This window comes from Eufriesea mexicana, unplaced genomic scaffold (genome assembly GCF_001483705.2).
Source record: "Eufriesea mexicana isolate 0111107269 unplaced genomic scaffold, ASM148370v2 scaffold4744748691, whole genome shotgun sequence".
Classification (NCBI taxonomy): domain Eukaryota; kingdom Metazoa; phylum Arthropoda; class Insecta; order Hymenoptera; family Apidae; genus Eufriesea; species Eufriesea mexicana.
This window is the reverse complement of record NW_016907991.1, coordinates 1,481-23,097: the sequence shown is the minus strand read 5'-3', so window position 1 is coordinate 23,097 and position 21,617 is coordinate 1,481. Positions and strand designations below refer to the sequence as shown.

The 21,617-nt window shown below is 37.9% G+C and overlaps 1 protein-coding gene across 1 annotated transcript; it reads left to right on the top strand.

Moving 5' to 3' along the window:
- The first annotated feature begins 14,591 nt into the window (after window positions 1–14,591).
- Window positions 14,592–17,765, top strand: nAChRbeta1 (nicotinic acetylcholine receptor beta1). The gene is made up of 5 exons (XM_017906586.1): window positions 14,592–14,967; window positions 15,058–15,194; window positions 15,512–15,666; window positions 15,874–16,915; window positions 17,541–17,765. The coding sequence occupies exons 1-5, from the start codon at window positions 14,874–14,876 to the stop codon at window positions 17,703–17,705; spliced, it is 1,593 nt and encodes a 530-aa protein (XP_017762075.1). The 5' UTR covers window positions 14,592–14,873; the 3' UTR covers window positions 17,706–17,765.
- The last annotated feature ends 3,852 nt before the right edge of the window (window positions 17,766–21,617 follow it).

Sequence of the window (21,617 nt, the reverse complement as noted above, 5' to 3'; positions counted from 1 at the left end):
AGAAAAATAGCAATTCGAGAATATTTTTGAAACGGTAAACAAGGAATCGGGTATAAATTAACGTTTAAAATTATTTTATTTTGACGTTCCACCCAAACTTAGGTTATTTTAGATTTGATATGTTAATTAATATGGATCTCTGGATCTTTGATTAAACGGTGACTTAGACTCACCTCTCGAGTGCAAAGGGTTAACTCATATTAAGAAAGAACTGTAATCGATATATTCACTCATATTCATCGTATCGCTGAAATTACTATAATCTGTCTACGTTATAATTAGCTACTCATTAAACATCGGTAATTCTAGTGTTAACACTCACTTTTACACACTTTCCTCTCAAAACTACTTTATTGCTCAATATGATCACACTGTTCTCTTTGATTATTCCAAAAGCCTCTCTATCATAACTATATCTATTACTAAAATAGCCTAAATAAAGCACAAATGACAACTACACGTATCGCGATTATTCCAGAGAACCATTTGCACATCGAAAAAGTTATGGTGAATTTAAAAAGCGTGCAAAGTCAACGGGCATTTATTTGTGCATTTTTCATCCGAGATTATGCCACGGATCGCGCATAATCTTCCTGAATTTGTATCCAGCGTTGCGTGAATAAAGCTCGTTAGGCGATTAAATTGGCGATCGTTGGAAATTCCGCAGATCAAGTGCAATCGGTTTATATCAAAGTGCGAAATACGATTAACAGCTATTTATTCCCGTTGCATAATTCGGACGTGTAGTGGAAGTGTTATGCAATGACAAAGCCTGTAGAATAATAATCAAACAACTCAAAAATACTCGCTCGCTTTATGGGCGTACTTCATAAAGTTAATTGACTGATACATTTTCGAGCACGTTCGCAACAAGTGCCCGTTTTCAAATAAATCATCGTATTTGCACTGTTAAACATCAGATACGCGTGTATTCGCGCGTTATTACGATAGTCTGATTATACAACGGCCGATTATGCTTTTCCCTCGTTAAATCCCGTGATTATCAATGTCAAGGCTCATCCTTCCATCGCTTTTTTGATTTATTGCTCTGCAACGTTTTATTATCATTTTTGTTTAACACGTAACTCGTTATATACCTGTATCACGCTATATTTATTTTCCCTTTTCCTCCAACCGGTATTTCCTTATTCATTTCTTTTTCTGCGTACCCCATGAGTACCTGTCTCTACGTTACTCTACGTTAATGGGTGTATCCTACGGAATTAATTAACGAATAACAAATTATTCCACCGTGGTCACTTTAATGGGCCCTCTTCGCATAAAAGGGTTAAAGTTTCGAGGATGAAGAACAAGTTCCTTAACCTTCGAGCAACTCGACGGGCCTGACGGGACCTGAATACCGAGCTGTTTCAACTCGTCGTAAAAGTTTCGTAAATTTTTACGCGATATTTCCAGCCGCTACACCTCTCGAACATCGTGGGAAATATTTTCGAAAATATGCAAGGCTTCCCGCAACACGTGGAATCGCCAAAGAAATGGATTCTACACACGGCAGCAATAAAGAGAGCACTAAAATACATACGCCCTCTTCGACCTTATTTTCCAGCTATGGGAAGTCCCCTTTTAGCACGTTCTACATATCCCCTTCTTCGCGTTATTCGAAATTATCTGTGACACGTTACAGAGAGAATTACTCCAGACTCTGACAAATGGAAAGAGTACCACAGTTGGTGACGAAATGCAAACGCGTTGCGAAGGTAAACAGATACAGCTCGTTGGAAAAACACTTGCTATAATTCGTAAACAAGGTCGAATGGAACGTATGTTTCTATGAATCGCATTATGGGACACCTTTAACTCTTTGCGGCACAGGATTTCAGATAATAAAGTGGACCCATGTTGCACTGCAATTTTATTACGTTTTAAATAAAATAAAATTGGTATATTTTTACTAATAAAGGAGTCGCATAATGTAAAAGCATAAAACCAGGATAAAAAGATTGTCGCGATGAACTTTCCGTTTGCAGCAATCGATGAAGCTGTACTGGCATATTGGACGTTGTCAACACGAGTGAATACATTTATAAGGTTTGTCGAAGGTTGTTGCAGGCCTAGGACCGCAATGACCTAGGTCAAGTGGACGACTGTTTTATGTTCTTATTATATATGTAAGTAAAACCTACATAAAATCCTATCAGTAATATAAGAAAAATTCTATCTCCCAACGTTTAATGAAAACTAATAGTCACAATCAGCGTGTTAATATTTTCTTTCATAATTAATTCACGATAGATCACGATAGGAGCGTTTGTCACTATGGGACGATACTTCATGGGAAATGTATCGCGATGAACGATATTAGCCAGAGGTATTAAATCAGTTATACAAAAAGCAGTATACATCGTTAGATTAGCAATTCTATCGACTCGGTTAAACGATACAGGTTATGCAAAACTAAGTGTTGATACGACGTTAGGTATTGGGTACTACTATCTCTTCATCGTTCGAATGGAAAGGCAGAATGACCCAACGCGTACAAACATTCCCAATACCTATTTATTTTAATTTATTATTCGTGTCAAACTCCTTTCTTTAACCTCAAATCTTCTTTAACTAATTTCTCAGTTGTTTCATAGAAATTTTCCAATTTTTCTTCACCGTGTCACGTGAATGGAAACCCCGTTCAGTACCGCAAATATTATTAGCGGTGATAACGTTGCAAGTGTTCAGATTAAATTAGATTATTCCTTGGTTTGCTGTTTGTGGATCTGCGCCATTCGAATCTGGAGCAGCTGTTTGCCGATAGAAGGTGGTCATTGTTTCCCAGCACGATTAATTGATGATCTTTTCTGCGTGGCCTGCCAGCATAACTATTAAATTAATCCGACCGCAGGAGACCGGACCGGTTTTTCTTTGGTTTCCGTTAATAAAATACGATCCGTGTATTACAACGTCGTTTTCGAGTTGTTCTGGCATTCGAAGGATTTTACTCTGTCTTTTCTGGTTATATGTACAACGAAACTTGGAACATGTTCCTATGGAACCATTAACCCTTTGACTGCCACGCAGAAATCACACGTTTCACTCAGGGTATATTATTTTAATATAATATTTTTATTATTCAAAACATATAATGGTAAAATAATAATAAATTGGTGATATAAGGCAACATTTTTACTCAATGAAGCTATCTTATCCCGTGTATAATATCTTATTGGATATTATACACGGGTGACTACCGTGGCGTCTTGGTAACAGTTGACAATTGACTAACTGTCAATTTTCATTCAATTTTTACAATTGTAAGTATAACAGTTCAAACGCTCCAGTCATCAATGACCACCGTGACTTCACAGGAGAAACCGTGACCTGTCATATACAACCAAAGTGGCAGTCAAAGTGTTAAAAACGAAACGGAATCGCGAGATTTGTTTTAATTTTTTTTTATCGATGTTTTAATAAAAATATTAATTGTTCAATAGGGCACTTTGTATTTTAAAGTATCTTCTAATTAGGGTTTACATTCAAAATGCACTAATTGTCAACTTTCATTCAATTTTTATAATTGTAATTATAATAGTTCAAACGTTTCTGTCATCAATGACCACCGTGACATCACATGAGAAACCGTGATCTGTCATATGCAACCAACGTGACAGTTAAAGTGTTAACAAATACGACATCCTGAACGAGGAAATATTGGAAATGTAAATTGGAAACACAAAATGTCATTTTAAGACGTTTGATTAACATTCGTTTAATTGCAATTGTTACAAACGTGTAGGTAAATTTATGCGTATACTCCATACTCTCTAATTATTAATTTCTGGTTGGACAAACCGGTCCGGCATCGTGTAACATATATCGAAAATTATGCTTATACAGGTGTCCGATACGGGTGATTAGGATTTCGAGGCTGTAAAGTATTATTCCTGTATGAACGTGGAAGCGTGAAAATAGCCCAGGGTTTCTTCGCTCATATTATTGCGTGCCGAATATAATTTCAGGTGGGTTACGAAGAATTGCGCGCTTCATTTGTCTCACGAAGACTAGCACGTTTCAGTTTGTTACGAAGAGAAGCACGTTTTATTGCTTGTTCCTAAAACTAGCATGCTTGATATCGACGCAGTTGGCCGGTAACAATAGCATACTTCAGACACCGTGGAGAAGAACGGCACGTTCCGTTTGCTTCGCGAAATCTGAAATTCCGGTTTATGAAATTGGCAAGTTTCTAAGAAAGCTTGGTTCAATTGTTAGAACGAATTTGGCTGATTGTGAATCGCTAATTGTTCGAATGATCGTAAACGTTCGTTGTTTATTTATTCCAGTGGAATGTGGAATATTCGATGCATCTGGAACCGAAATTAGCTATTGTTGAGTACCATTGTTGAACATACTGTTCAAAGATAGGAATAACCTTTCGCTGATGTCGATGATATCATTCTATCTTTCGGGATTAATTAATTAAAATCGAAGTTATATTCGAAATTAGCAAAGTGCAAAATCTGTTCGCAAAATGAAAGGAACCTGCTATTTTTCTCAACTCACTTCGAATTATCCTCCTCGCGTCGTAATAAGATATGCCTAATAATAACGAAAGATAAGAATGAGGTAGACCAATGATACACGTGATTGGTCCGTTGCTATCCACAGAGTTAATTTAATCCCGTATCCGGCAGCAGCCCCTTCCCCCGCATAATATCCTCCTTAGATGGATCCAGAGACAACCGGTGATTTCGTGGCGGCGATGCTGCGTCTGCAGAAACACGCGAGATATGTGCGTAATGGAATTCAGCCGGATAGGAGTACGCCTTTATTACATACCGTGACTCGAAGGCAAACAATTTCGACAGACAATTTCTATTCGAGATTAACGTGTTGATGTTTCAGCCTTGCGCGAGCCCACCGAAAACCGCTGACGTCAGCGCAGACGATGGCAAACGATTCTAAGAGAAGTCTATGCAAATCAGCCGGTAATTATATGGAAACGAGGTTTTACCGAGGAATATTAAGGAAAGAAGTTTGTGTAACGACAACAACACTGAGTCCGAGCATTCCGACAATTATATAGCTTGGAAGAGTTTTTGGGGATCTTCGGGATCCTTAGAGGTTTCAAATTTCCAAACGCACCGAATTGCCATAATTACAGTGTACGATGAGAAAGTGGAACGATACAGTTTCCATAGCGAAGCCATTTTATACCAATTTTCATAGTTAATCGAGGACGTAGAGCTATTAGTTCTGAATAAAAAGAAAAATTTACGCAAATTCTCACAATTGACAAGCCTTCGAAAGTATTCTTAGTGGTCTTTGGGATTCCTCGATGTTTCGAATTTCCAAACGCATCGAATTGCTATGATTATAGTGTACGATGAGAAATTAGGACGATGCTGTTTCCATAACGAAGCCATTATAATTTTCGTGGTTAATGGAGGACATAGAGTTACTAATTCTGAATTAAAAGAAAAATTTAGGTGAATTTTCACGATTGGCTAGCCCTTGAAAGTGATCTTTGTGATCTTTGGGATTCCTCGATGTTTCGAATTTCGAATTGCCTCAATTGCAAGGTGCGATATAGTTTCCATAGCGAAGTTATTGGAATTTTCATAGCTAATTGGAGGTTCAGGATCAATAGGAGAAGGATATTCAATTAGACAAAGAGCTTAAACGTTAACGAGTTCGAGGTTACGTCCAACCTGATATCAATATTGATATTTCGATTAAGCAAAAGGCGAACAACCTTTGCTGGAAGACACGAAAGAAGCTTTAACTGAAACTTGAAACGATCTGCATAATTTTCTTTTCCTTCCTGAGCCTCGACGAGATCTAAATTGTATTTATATATATTATATTTTACATAAAACCAAAATGAAAATATAATACTCACCAATTTCATCCTCCTTAATTTCCTGCGCTTTTAGAATTTCTCATTTTTCATTTATTAAATCTGAAACGAAATTAAAATAGAATTTGCCAATCACTGACTGCATGAAAATAAATCAAAATCGTATTTCCTATGAACAAATGTTACCACTAGAACTACTAGCCTGTAATGCGTATATAAACATAATGTACACGTATAATTACAAATTCGAGTAGTGTCATGGAAATAAATGAGCACGCGTAATTACGCTCCTAATTGAAGGAAGCATTAACACTGCCAAAGCAAGTGTTACCGGTAACCGTAAAAATTAAAAACCGAGCATTAATACAGGTAATTCCTGCGTCTATTAAAATAATGCTCCGAGCTCCATTTTGTTTCTAAAAGTTTTAAATAACCATCAGCCGTGTTCTTCTGCTCGAAAGTTTCCGTTAAAATCAAATCTGCGCGCGGAACAACTTTCATCTAACACGGTAAACTTTTAAAGCCAATAAATGTAGCAAATGTAACACGCTGGCAATCAACTGCAAACTTCTACCGAACGCATACCTAATTTTCCAACAAGGAATCTACTCTCCAAACCCAAACTCACAATTCCTTACTTGCACCTGAAACTTATGCGTGTCGTTTGTTCGGTATGGGTCTTTTTTCATTCCTTATTCAAATGTATCAATTTTTATTTCGACTTTTGCAATTTCGTTATCGAAATTAGCAGGTAACAGCTACACCGATGAAGTAAATTTGCGTACGTGTGAGTAAGTGTTCTCATCCCCGTTCTTTCAAACACTGGCTGCCATGTTGTTCATTTGTGTGACGATTCGTTTCGCGTGTGGATGAATATATCGAAGAGAAAATTAAGAAATTTTGAGTTACTCCAAAAATGAAATTTTGTATTTTATTTTCCTTACGATAATTCGCAAACTCCGAATTATATGTGAATTTTATATTTACAGTAATTTTACAGTCACACGTAAATTTCGCATTAGGTCTGACTACGCATCGTGTGAACCCTGTATTTTCAATAGGTACGTTCCTGAGAAAAGAAGTGTACAAATATTTATGGAAATTTATGGTAAAACTTGGATTTGTTTCAGACCTGAGAAACTAGAAAATACGATAAGCCGTATGAAAATTCATGCTTCAGCCTTATGGTTATTACATTGCAAAGAGTACACGTGTATATAAAATTGTATTTAAGACAAAATTATCATTTAAGACAAAAAAGAAGAGAATATAAATTTGTTAAGAAAGAAATTTGAGAAAATATTTGGACTACGTGAAAGAAAATTTTATATTCTGCCACTTTTCGATAATAAATGTACTCGCATTTGTATAATACATATTGTACAATATCATAGCAATCGCGAGAAATTTCTACTTGATCACAATTTTCTCGCTCTTCAGGTGAAATTCTTTTCGCTATAATTCGAAACTAGCACTCGACATTCTGCGACAACGATGCTTCAAATTTTAGAAACAAATTCGGTTATTAATCGTCGTGTTGCCAGTTTAGCTAGACCATTATATATCTTCGTAACGAAGCATTAATAACTCCAGCTCACGTTGGAACTTCCAAGCTCGTTCTCCGTGTGGATCATGTTTAACAAAGTGATTACCCAATTTACTGGCCAGTCGAGCTCTTCTTTAATTAAATCTGCACAGAGAACAGGATCCTCTTCATCATTATCACTATGTACTATGAAATTAAGCGTCTCAAAGCTGGTATCTACCATTTCACCTTTGTCACAGGGTTCATACGCTAACGATTCGTCGATATCAGCCAATGACATGTCACCGAATTTTTCCTATTTAGTTCCACAAACTGCTTTTAACGTATTTCTGCCAAGCAGATCGATACTTTCTCAACCCTTTGCACTCGACGATTCTTTGGCTAAAGAAAAATAGGAGCTCAGAGATTTTCTGTTACAAAGACAAAGGACAGACAAGAAAACAGAGTAGAGGAGCAAGACAACGAGTGATACCAAAGACTAGGACTATACGTGCACACATACATAAATACCTAAATACAGTAAGGTTATGTGTTAGTGGTGGATGAAATTTAATAACAATAAGAACAATTATTTATTTAATAACAAAGATTATTAAACTCAAATATTGGGTTGAAATATAATTAATTTATCACAATCACATGCTCACACGTCTTCTCACTATTAATACTCAATTGCAACTGACGTATGCCAAATCACTCTCTTTTTTGTTCTTCTTTCATACATTACATTAGCATACACAATTCACACACACCTCAATAATTACACGCATACTCATTTATCATAATAACCTGAATTCATTAGATATTTCCATCCCATGCATACTTGTTCCACTCATTCCAATACATATATACTTAAAAGTCTATATAACCATTACCACATTATGTGCAATATAGAATGCGGAGATGTAATTCTTAAACTGTATACGGTAAGAAATGAATATCTGTAATAAATAAATATTATGCGCTTTCGGAAGTGTCAGATTTTTGCAACGGAAAGCAATAATCGAGCAATTTCGTGAAAAGTCATCGAAACGTAACATGTACTCGCAGAAGGGAAATTAGGGGAGATTTAATTGGTTAAACGGGCGAACAACCGAGTGAAGAACACCCACGCTGTGCTAGCTAGCTTTTTAGACGAATATACGAACCCATTACGCGCGTACAAAAGAATTAACAATGAATGGAATGCTTGCGAACAGGGAAGTGTAATTACGACTGATTGAAAGTTTTCCAGCTTCCTATTTTTTCCCGCGGACCAGTGTGATTACACCCATCGGGTGTTTAACAGCTAATGACCACTCGTTTCGATTCCGTTCCGACAACGCTTTCCTCGAGTGATTAAAAAGTCAGTAGAATTTTAACGAGGGTGTGTAATAAATTCAGCGATAAGGAAGCGGAAGGTGTAATTTCATTATTTAATTTATTCCGAAACTTTGGTGCTACCAATTACAGGAACATGAAATGCAATTTAGAAAATATTAGGTGCGAAATGAATTAAAGGTAAAAGTATTAGCACTCTGCACTCTCTGGGTGTCGTTACTGAAATATTCACAATTTCCTGCGTTGCGTTGCTTTTATTTTCATCCGTAAATATATAATGGAGAAACGAGCGAGATAACTGTGTAAATAAATCAGCGGATATTTACAATTGTTTCCATATCAAAATCGAATTTTGCTTTTAAAAAAATTCCCCATTGTTAAAGTGCAAATAGCAGTAAATATTATTCGATATTTTTATCTCGCCGAATATCTAATATATCAAAAATAATCGTGCTGCACCCATCAGCCCTACAACTGAAAATTATGCAAATTTTTGTATCGGATGAAAAATATCGTCGAATAATCCGATTATTTCGACGAACCTTTAATATTAAAATTGATATCGCAAACCATATATTCTCAGGTATTTACACTCGTTGAGCAACAAAAGTTAGCTACTTTGAGTAAATTATACAATGCACAATTACTAAACAACACTATAGTTATTAATTTGATAATAAACATACTAAGATAATAAATATAATAGTTCTATATTTTAATTATATCATTCGGATACTCTATTTTCTCATACTCGTAATTTTAATATACGTTTTCTGTCATTCATTTGTTCACTGTTTACTTTCTCAGTGCAGGCTTTGCTCCACTTTCTCCATTCCTTACAATCAACGAACACCTCCATCCACTGTATCCAGTGTCATATCTCCAGTACCATATCTTTATCACGAAACCAACAGCTACAACCAAACATCGTTTGATATTTCCCAAAAATGTTATTCAGCATTCCGAGTATATCAATATTCCTTAACACTAAATTTATCACAGCTTAAATGACAATTTTCAAACTTCTCGTTCGAAATTCCGTATTCAGTGACATCGCTTTGGCCTCTTGCCTGCGTGATATGTTCTCTGGAATACGTATAATAAATTTTATTATTATTCCATTACCATTATTCCATTCCATTATTATTTCATCCCTTTTAAGATTCTTCTTCGTGATGTGATTGGTATTAATTAGGAATAATTCCGAATCCAGCAATCAATATTCAAATTTCTCATTCGAAATTCCTCATTCACTGTCACTGTCTTGGTTACTTGCCTGCGTGATTTGTTCTCTAAAATATATATCTAACAAATTTTTGAAATATTTTCTCTTATTCCATCTTTTTTAAGATTCTCTTTCGTTCCTTTTTCCATCCATACGGTCAATTGATAAATCGTGGTACTTTTGACATTAATTAGGAATAATTCCGAATCCAGCAATCATAAATATTCAAACTTCTCATTCGAAATTTCACATTCAGTGTCATCGCTTTGGACACTTGTCTTTGAGATATGTTCTTTAGAATATGTATAATAAATTTCCCTATACTTTCTCTTTGTCTATCATTATTAAAATTCTTCTTCATTTCTTTTTCCATCAATCGGTCATCTGACGGGTCGTGATACGTTTGGCATTAATTAGGAATAATTCCGAATCCACCAATCTCTAGTATTCAAATTTCTCATTCAAAATTCCGTATTTAGTGTCATCGCTTTGGATACTTGCCTTTGTGATGTGTTCTTTAGAAAACGTATAATAAATTTACCAATATTTCCTCTTAGTTCATCATTTTTAAAATTCTTCTTCGTTCCTTTTTCCATCAATCGGTCATATGACGGGTTGGGGTACGTTTGGCATTAATTAGGAATAATTCCGAATCGAGCAATCGCGAATACAAATTCGCGACTCACCGAGCAACAATGTTTAGCGTCACAAAAGCCTAGCTGAAGGTACAAAGGCGAAAAAAGTGAACGAAGAAAGCAATCTAATATCGCGTCAACTATTGTCGTCGATTGACAAACGAAACCAGTGTTCTTCACCATCGGGGTTGAAGAAAATTCATAGCCAGTATGATGGCTGTAGCACTTTTCCCGGTCGATGTGACGTCGAACTCACTGGCTGATTGTTCAAATATAAAAATAGGATGAAAGGGCCGTGACAAAGGAAAATGCAGGCCTACTCCGTCGCGTTTTTAATAATTCGGTTGCGGCACACACGCGACACCCGTGTACGCCACTGCGCGAGCTTTCCTTTTCCCTCTTTCTCTTCTTTCTCCTCGTTTTTTTTTTCACTACTTTCTCTCCTCTCGCTCTTTCTCCTCCTTCGCAGTCGCGACGATACGCGCTGCACTCGCGTCGTTTGACGCAACAATAATCCTGGCCGAATGCACCGGGGATTCCAGTGCAACGTTACGGTATATCGCGGTCGACCGCGGCAGATTGCCGATTTCTAGCATCGGCCTGGTGTCTACAGCGATCCACGGATCGCATGGTTATTGCTCGCCCGGAATCCTAGATCCCGCGATTTTTCCCTATCTACGCACGGCCGTCCACTCGCTCGTGTGCCTTCTCGGTGGTCCACGGAAAGGTGTACACGCGAGGTACGTATACGAGAGTGTGCATGCACGTACACGTGGACGTACGTTGAATGTAATTGCGCAACGAGCTTCGAACCGTTCCGAGCAATCGGCTGTGATTTGTCGTGGTCGCTTTCAGATCGGTTTATCGGGCCGTTCGTAGTGTAAATCCGCGGTTGAAGGGAGGTAAGAGAAATTCGAGCAATCCACGTGTATTTGCGGAATTTTGCGCAGTTTGCGGAATACGAGGTTACGTATCTTCGATTTCGTTTTTGCTGACTCTTGGCAGCGTGGAGGAACGTTTCTTTTCGTCATTTCTAAAAAGTTTGAGAAAATTTTTCGTTGTAAGTTGAAAATATATTGCATTTAAAAATTACTTGGTATATAATTCCTTTTTATATCGAATTGATTAGTATTGCGATAGAACTTTATTGTGTAGTAAATATTGATTGCCTTTTAAAATTCATTGATACTAAATTTACCGTGACTTAGATGACCGATTTTTAAATTTTCGTTCAAAATTCTGTCACTTGACACCTGGCTTCGTGATTATTCTTCCAATATACGAGTGATCGATCCTTCAATGTCTCCCTTTGTTCCAATTTTTAAAGATTCTACTGCTTTTTCGTTTAACTGAAATTAGACCGTGATGGGTTTAGTGCGAAATGTCTGAAATGCAGGAGTCGATCTTTCGAATGAGCAACTAAGTGTGCTTCAATATCTTCGTCGTCTTCGGACTATCCATGCCCCTGCCCCAGGAGGGAGAAACCAAAAGAAATTGAAGTAAGGTTAGGTTCGTTGTATCTTGTAGAGAATTCCACATTTTAACGATATTGGAGGTCCTAAAATAGCGAATTCTTCCTCGATTGACATGTCACCAGAAACACCAGATGTGTATTAACTTCCCAAACTAAAGAATAAAAATTTATTTTTGAGCTATGAGAAATTGGGCATTGATCAAGTTCTTCGATAAAAATTTAAAAAGAATTAAAAATGGAGTTATTCGCTTTAATCTCTGTTACAGAGGAATTTTTGAACCCATATGGTACATATAGTAGGAAGAAAATATCCACACTGTGCCTGCAAAGTTAAAAAATAATTCAACGATACATATTTATAATACGTTCATCGGAGATACGGGTTGTGGTGGCGCTAGTGAGCCCAGTGAAGATCCTCTGTCATAAGGGACAACAGATAAACGAATACAATATCGAAACTTATATGATTATTTTATAATATTTCTCTTACAATCTCCAGACTTCTTTTTAATTATGTACACCATTGTCGTTTCAAATGTTTCAATTTAAGGACAGTATCTATACGTTCAAATGCTTCAATGTACATATAAACGTATGCAATCTTCATAGCCGTGTAACGAAATAGAATCAGCTGGAATGTATCTTTCTTTATCCTTTTCTTTATAAACGAAGCAATCGTCCTAAAGAGAGCGTTTGCTTATCTTATCCTTCATCGGGATCACGGTTTTCTGATTGCACGAACTCGTTTCCTTCCTTCCACGTTCAATCTCTATCTGTTACCAGAGGACGAGTTGTTTCGAAATAACCCATAATTGTATCTCTGGCAGCGTTTCGGCCACGCAGCTTGGCAACTCTGTCGATTCTGGGTCCACATTAAACGAGCAGTGCCGGAAATTTCACGGTAATTAGTTCGAGAGCTTGCACAGTTCAAAAGGGAGAACGGATGTGGGGGGAAGTTGTGAATGAAGACCGCTTTTGGACGAAGAGCGATTGGACGGAATTTATCATAGCATTATCTATTCAATGGTGGATTAATGGCTGGAAAACAAGTCGATCTGTTAGAGGATAAATCCGAAATACAAATACCCCGGGTCCCAGTCATAGTTCAGGATTGCTGCGTTTGACTTAAACTTTAAGGCCATTCATCTAGGATCTATGTGTTTGATGTTTGAACTGTGAAAATTAGCTATCTAGCAATTGCACGAGTAGCTTGCGAATAGTTACCAGCTTGTTATACGATAGAAACATTGTTGAACCTTGGACCCATGGGTCTCTATCGGATATCTAATGGCCTCAGGTTTGGACCTCAAAGTTTCTAACCTGGAATTCATTATGCTTATTTCGAATTTATGGACCGAAGGTTGTACTTTGCTTCTCGATATCTGGGCTCTGAATATCTTAGGCAACCATGATTTTGAAACCACGTTTTCGAAGTTCTTGTTTGGCCGTCATTAAGATCGAGAAATTAATTGATGATGAATATACATTGATAGTATAGTTTAAAATCAGGATAAACTGAAAGCTGAATAGATAAGGAAATTAAAGTACAATCCTTTTCTTCTCTTATGTCTATAGACGAACTCATTGGTAAATTTTCTTTGCTTAGAATGTATTAAAAGACCTGCAAATAATTTGTGGATTAAAAATATTATACGTGTTGCATTTGATTCTTTGTATATGTATTCAAGATGTCTGTAGATATTTTTAAAAATGCAAGAAATTCTTCATTCAAGGATTCATCCGAGATTTAAATTCGGTGGAAATTTGCATTGCGAATTTTTTCGCAACGCGAACATAGAGTTCACTACAACCCAGCAGCTTATTCTGCACTCGCATGCGTCGATAATAATTTCCAGCTCCGAAGGTAACATTTCGAACAATTTATCAAAAAATAAATATTTTAATATTATAATCAATCTCTAAGATGCAATTAACTGGGACCAAAATAATATTTACACATTTACATTAATTAAAAATTTAAATTCATTAAAATTTACACTATTGATCTTATTAAAAATCCCCTAAATCTCTCTGTCAGTAGAAATCATCGTTAATTGTTGTACACAAATTAGAATTGTAACTAGACAACTTTCTATAAGCCTTCACGATCCTAAATAAAATATTCAACTCAGAAATCAAGAAAAATCTAATCGTAATTAAAATTCAATTTTAAGTGACATAAATTGAATCTTTCTATAGATTACATTTACCCCTCTAAATTACAATATTTTGTAATTTAGATTGCAATACACCTCGTTATGTATACTCAAGGAAATAAGAAGAAGAAAATACAAGAAAAGAAAAACAGAAAATAAGTATTCCCATACCCACATTGTAGGAACCTATTTGAAACAAAAATTCGCGAAAAATGCGAATTAAAACGAGGCAACGGAAATATCGAAAAATCTCGTAACCCGAGAGAAATTCCACCCCCATTCTTATTTTCGCGCCATTGTCTCGACTTGTCCAGTATCTCTCAGTGTATCTCTCGATAAAACAGAGCCGAGAATCGCGCAGAGAGCACCTAGACTGCGCATCTGTGAAGCGTGTCGCTCGTGAGCAACCCTGCCCATCAACCCCTAAACCTCGAACGCGTCGCACCCCAGTCGCTCGTTCCAACCCCGAACATCGACTCGCTCCGTCGCGACATCGTTTCGACGAGCGGATCCTAGGCAGATCGAGTCGAGGAAGAAGGAACAGAGTGCACGAACGTGACAGCAACCGGTGAGAAAGGTTTACCGATTAATTTCCCGAGCATGGAAGAGGGTAGGCGCCAGTGGATCGGACGGCAAACGAGGAAATGCACTTATTGGCCAGCGTCTGCGTACTCATATTGATCCGTGACGGTGGCTGTGTAGTATCTACGGATGTCTACGGGTGGGACACCTGAAACCTATCCAAAAATGCATTTTTGTTTGCGTTTCGCGCGTTTTCTCCTCATTTCCGCGATTCTTTGCGTCGGTAAGAGTCATTCATCCTGTGTGATGATCAGTTTTGTTATTTGCCTCAGCCTAAAGTGAGTGTTCCGTGTTAATCGTCCTCGTTTCTCAGGTCGCTGCTCCGAAGATGAGGAGAGGTTGGTGCGAGATCTGTTCAGGGGGTACAACAAACTCATCAGACCCGTGCAGAACATGACGGAGAAGGTGGACGTGAATTTTGGTCTCGCTTTCGTGCAGCTAATTAACGTGGTGAGAGTCTTTCATGTTTAATTTCCCCCGTTTGATGTTTAATTTCCCTCGAAATGGAAGCTGTTGCAGGTAGAAGCTCTACCAGTCAGATATCGCAATTGTTATTTTATTTTATTTATTATTTTCCGTGAGTCTTAGAATTTTTGTTTCTCTTTTTATTCTCATTTTGTGCGTTATTCTCTGTATATTGTATTATACGTTGCTCATCGATAATGACAGTCTTATTCGTTTACTCTATACGTTTTAACAATTTCGTGACACTGTTTGCGATTACAAAGAGATGAAAAGACACAGATGCAGAGGAAAATATCTTTCAGAACGAGAAGAACCAAATTATGAAGTCGAACGTGTGGTTGAGATTCACTTGGACGGATTATCAACTGCAATGGGACGCAGCTGACTATGGAGGTATCGGAGTTCTCAGGTTACCACCCGACAAAGTGTGGAAGCCAGACATTGTACTGTTCAATAAGTACGTAGCAAACGCCTTGCCAAAGTGAATATCGCACGAATTTCGTTTATAAATTCAGAACTATCTGCCCATGACTCTATCATCTCTCTTCGTCTTGTCAATTCGGTCATCAATTTATCGATTCTATAAATTACGTCGTGGAAAAGTTATTTAACATATCCCATTGTCGAATTTAAACCCGGAACCACTGATTTTCCAAATTTCCAGCGCCGATGGCAACTACGAGGTGCGTTACAAGAGCAACGTCCTGATCTACCCCAACGGTGACGTCCTCTGGGTTCCTCCGGCTATTTACCAGAGTTCCTGCACCATCGACGTAACGTATTTCCCATTCGACCAGCAGACCTGCATCATGAAGTTTGGATCCTGGACCTTCAACGGCGACCAAGTCTCGCTAGCCTTGTACAATAACAAAAATTTTGTGGACTTGTCTGATTACTGGAAAAGCGGAACCTGGGACATCATCAGCGTGCCAGCCTATCTGAATACCTATCACGCGATCCCAACGGAAACGGACATTACCTTCTACATCATCATCAGACGCAAGACTCTGTTCTACACGGTGAACCTGATCCTTCCTACTGTTTTGATCTCTTTCCTCTGCGTATTGGTGTTCTATCTGCCAGCAGAGGCTGGCGAGAAGGTGACGCTGGGAATCAGTATCCTGCTTTCACTGGTCGTGTTCCTGTTGCTGGTCAGTAAGATTCTGCCACCGACGTCTCTGGTGCTTCCACTGATCGCCAAGTACCTCCTGTTCACCTTCATCATGAACACGGTCAGCATCCTGGTCACCGTGATCATCATCAATTGGAACTTCCGTGGGCCCAGGACGCACAGGATGCCTCAGCTGATCAGGAAAATATTCTTGAAGTACCTGCCAGCGATCCTGTTCATGAAGAGACCGAAGAAGACACGTCTTAGGTGGATGATGGAGATCCCAAACGTCACGTTGCCGACTTCTACCTATTCAGGAAGCCCGACCGAGTTACCCAAACACCTGCCATCCTCGTTGACCAAGTCAAAGATGGAGGTGATGGAGCTGTCCGATCTTCATCATCCGAATTGCAAGATCAACAGGAAGGTACATCACACCACTAGCACTTCCAGTGCCACTGGTGGCGATGGATTGGCTGACAGAAGGGGATCCGAAAGCTCTGACTCCGTGTTGCTTAGCCCCGAAGCTAGCAAGGCTACGGAAGCTGTCGAGTTCATCGCTGAACACTTGAGAAACGAAGATTTGTACATACAGGTAGGACTGTACCTTGCTTAATACATTGTGCAAATCACATTGAGTACAAATTAGATTGAATACACTCGTGATGCGCTTTTGATGCGAATCAACATCGTTGGGTCAGTGCGCTGTCTAAGAGATATACTTGCAAAACATGCCATACACCATTACACGTAGATGGTTGCTACACCGTTTATCATACCAGAAAGAAATATTAAAAGTTAAATATTAAATAAAATTTATTGCAGTTTATTTATATTGTTTCACTTCCGCTTCTAATTACAAAATAATGGCCGGTGATATGAGATAAATTCTGAATAAAATTTAATAATAGTCAATATTGTGTTAATCTCTTTCGATTGGTACAATTTTTCAACTATCGTTCGCGTTTGGAGACTCGATTGACTCGGTGTTCCCTTGTTTCTCAATTTTTCACAGACCACTGTTCAGACGTTAGAATCTTTCTAACCTTCTGGTAGGATAAAGCTCTAGGTACGAGAACTGGAGCTCTATTCGCAAGATCTTAGGTGTAAAAATTGGAAATAATCAGGAAACGTCGAATGACTCAGTATATGGTATTCTATAGTAACCCATCGTAATTTTGATATGATTAATATCGTTTAAATTTCTCCGTTACTTTCAGACAAGAGAAGATTGGAAGTACGTGGCGATGGTGATCGATCGACTGCAGCTTTACATTTTCTTCCTCGTGACATCCGCGGGTACCATCGGGATCCTGATGGACGCGCCTCACATTTTCGAGTACGTGGACCAGGACCGTATCATAGAGATCTACCGTGGAAAATAATTGGAAATACAAAAAGGCGTGCTATCGTTGCGCTTATTTCTTTTTCACTCGCGTCTCTCGTCGCCCTCGATTCTCTTCTTTGCGTAGAAGTACGTCTAATCTGGATCGGATTGAGCAGCAGGTTAAACGAATTTCGAACCGTATCGTGAAATTTTTCGTGTCGATAATCCTTTGTTCTCGAGCGTATGTTTTTCTCAGATATATCAACATTCTTTTAAAGTTGCTCAATACTTCAGAATTATTTTCTCTATGTTTTAAAATCATTCGTTGTTTGATTGTAACGAGAGAAAAGGAAGATTTTATAAGAGGGTGATAATATCGTGAAAGTCGAAACGGCACGCTCATCGATCTTTCATAACGATCGATCGTTTCTTCGTTTTGGACGAACGACTAACGATGTTTTAAAAGTCGCACTCGTGAATATGTCAAGAAACGAAGCTCAACTGCACTCCTTATATGATTATTTATTAATTAACCAAGTTCTTGAAAGTCAATTTCCAATTTATTTGATCAAAAATTAAATAAAATTTATTTATTTTATTTATTCTGTCGCGTTAAATTGTACTTTTCGTCGAGTGTTGTATAATTTGTCGTACAGAATTGAAATTTAATCGTAATAATTTTTTAACATTCGTACGTACACGTGCAATCTTTGTTTAAATGAAACATAGTTGGTTTGAGGGATTCTGGTTATTTTCAATGTTAGTCATGATTGCATCCTTTGTTATAATTGTCTTCCTTGGAAACCTTCGTTGGGAGCATGCTGAAACGAGTGCTGGATAAATGCGAATTACGAATACAATATTAAAATTAATATTCTATTGACTGCGCATCCTAGATGAGTAACTGGTTAATCGGAAGTAAGGTTAAGCATAGAGCGTAGACATCAAATAATTTTGATATTAATCGTGCGAATTACCGTTGCCATTATTGTAATCTAGCAGGACTCGTATTCGATAAACCATCGCGATGGAGAATATCGAAGGGCCGTGACAACGTTCAACAACCAACCGACACGTTTCGATTTTTCTCAACCATACTTCTCCGAAATTACTTCGGAAAAGTTGCGTGACACGTCGTGGTACGATCGATATCGTCCAAATTGATCTCAAGTCCAAATTTCATCCGAGCAACGAATAAAATTCGACAATCAGAAGACGATTGAATCATTTCTCAACCGAGGCTACAAAATATTAGAATTTCACAAATTTACAAATTCGAAAGATCGAAAATGACAAAATTTCGAAGCTTTCAACATTTCGAGCAGCAATTATTCGAATAAAATTCCACTTTAAACATAAAATTTCCAAATCTCAAAATTACGCTTTTACTTATTCAAATATTTCGCTAAAATCGAAGTTCAATTTCTTTCATTTTTAAATCGAGACTGCTTCAAAATTTCTTACTTTCCGAAATGCGTCCTCGAAGCTGCCCAATTTTGACACCAGAGACATCGAACGGTTTTTCGAAAACAACGACGAAGGAAACTCGAATCGTCTGATCGCGAAAGCGCACATTAGAAGCACAATGTCACGGCCCTGCGTACTTAATCGTTACTAAAACCGAAGAAAATGAAGAAACTGCGCCGTGCGTGACACGCGAATGTATGACAGCCACGCTACGTGCATATTGTACAGAAGATTGTTAAAACGGTCAATGTTTTCTCTAATAGAAAGTTTGCTCCGAGCACAGAGGATGTTTATGGTTGCCGATTTAACGATCGTTGATTTTCTCATATGTATCGCCTACAGTTGTGCCTCGCGAATCATCCTAATTGTTATATCTGATGTTACTGTATATAATACGTATACGAACCTCGACTTTTCTTTCGCAAGTATCCACTGTCCAGCGTAACGAAGCGCAATTGATCTTATTAAGCACGATCGACGTCGCTTTCTTTCCGAATCGGAGCTTTCGTCCGCATCGATAGGAAACACCTCGAGGTAATTGCATGTCGTTTTGATAATTTTATAGGTAAACGGTGAAACAAGGAGACAGCGTGAATCGCTCCTCGAAGCCGGTGAGGGAAAGGACGACCTGGACTTTTGAAACCACTTTAACCCTTTGCACTCCGAGCAATTTTTAATATCACCTATCAGCAACTCCGAATCATTTTAGCTTTCATAGTACAACGTTTACCAGTCAAGTAGTATTTCATTTTCATCAGTTCTTCTGCCAGAGGCACACCAATATAATATAATTATATAATTATTATTACTAATTATATATAATATAATATAACTAGTATAATATCTATCAGTAAACATACGGTAACCCTGTGTTTCGGGAATTTTATCTAACCATGTTTGATATAAATCCAACGGAATTCTGGATTCCGATGTCGCAACAGCGGCAACGGAGTTACAGGCTCTCTTAACCACTTGCGCTGGAAAGACGTGTCACGCACGTCGTAATGCTTTTGTCGCAGAATCGCCAACGACGTGGTACACACGTCGCTAGGCAATTGTCACAGAAACACGTGTCTGTGAATTTCTTGCCAACGCAAGTGGTTGAAATAGCGCCGTAACGACGACACAGAGTGCAAAGGGTTAATAGCCACAGCGGAGAATGTGCTATGTACGTAGAAGATCGACGAGTGATTAATTAGAATAATTATTCTATTGTCCAGGTCAGACCTGCGTTTTAACAAAATTCGTCGTCGACCGTTCGCGATTCGATGTCCTCGACGTTTCCATGGGAATAATAAACGACGTGTACGAGTACCATTCGCGATTAGAGTAACGAGTTGATAGGGTGACACGCGTCTTCCTCGAACGAGATACAATAACTAGAATTTAGTCCCCGAGAATGAAGTAATTAGACGATGCTTATTGATTTCTATACATTTTACTTCCATATATTTTATAGCGTTGTTCACACGAGAATGCGAAGGATGTCTGTGTATGAGAATCACGATGAGATGATTTTTAGGCAGGTTTTACGAGTCACGTGCAATTGAAGATGTCGCTTCTCGAAGATCGTCAACCGACCCATTTTTCGACCTCGTTTTCATGAAATTCGGTTATGTGTTTATTTCGTATGTGATAATCGTGAATCAAAATTTCGAGATTTTTACGAGCAGCTGGCATCTTCGATTAACCCTAGAATATTAATGTAATTTCAGTGTCTTTCCTTATGTTATTTATTTTTATTGTTTTTGTCCCATTTGTCATTTTTAGATTATATTTCTAGGTTGGAGATAAGTAATTTTTAACAATGTAAGGAGTATTGTGGATATATGGACGTTTATAATTATCAGGAATAACAATAAATGCGGATATTAAACGAAACGATCGCATTCGATATTCTGGGGTTAATATCATTTTCTAGCGACTATTACGCCGATGTAACGTTGTTGTTTGTACATCTGCAATCTAGAATTGAACGCTTTTCGAGCGAAGTTTTATCAAATAGAAGTGCCATCGATGATACATGCGTGACTTTTGTCATCGGGCATCCACAATGGTAAATTTAATCGAATTTTCGTTCGTCGACTCGAAAATTGAACGAGGAGAGCCTGCCTTCTCCAAAGTATTGAGACGTTGTAAGGGAAATGTGAATACTCTCATTGATTCTCACGTGCAGCAATTGGAAGCTTGTTCCACTCTAACTGTAAACCTAGTTATCGTTGAAATTGAAGTAAGTGAAATCATTTTATCAGCGTTACAACAATCAAACGAACGTATTGAAATCTGTCGCACAAAGGAGGCGTGAATATCGCTAACCAATAAACACTTGAACAAATGTCACTCGTTTCTTCTATCTGAAACATACTTACAACGATCGTTTCTTGCATGCTGACAACCGATCTCGAGCAAATTTACGGAATTTCTAACAAAATATTTATTTTATTTGCAATTTATAAAATTGGGGTTGGAAGAAATATTTTACTCTATAACGTAGAAAAATTAT

Excerpts from the sequence above, each read along its gene's own strand:
- nAChRbeta1 (XM_017906586.1), top strand. The coding sequence starts at position 14,874 with ATGTCTACGGGTGGGACACCTGAAACCTATCCAAAAATGCATTTTTGT. Across the intron at positions 15,195-15,511 it reads TCGTGCAGCTAATTAACGTG|AACGAGAAGAACCAAATTAT; the intron begins GTGAGAGTCTTT and ends AATATCTTTCAG. Across the intron at positions 15,667-15,873 it reads GACATTGTACTGTTCAATAA|CGCCGATGGCAACTACGAGG; the intron begins GTACGTAGCAAA and ends CCAAATTTCCAG.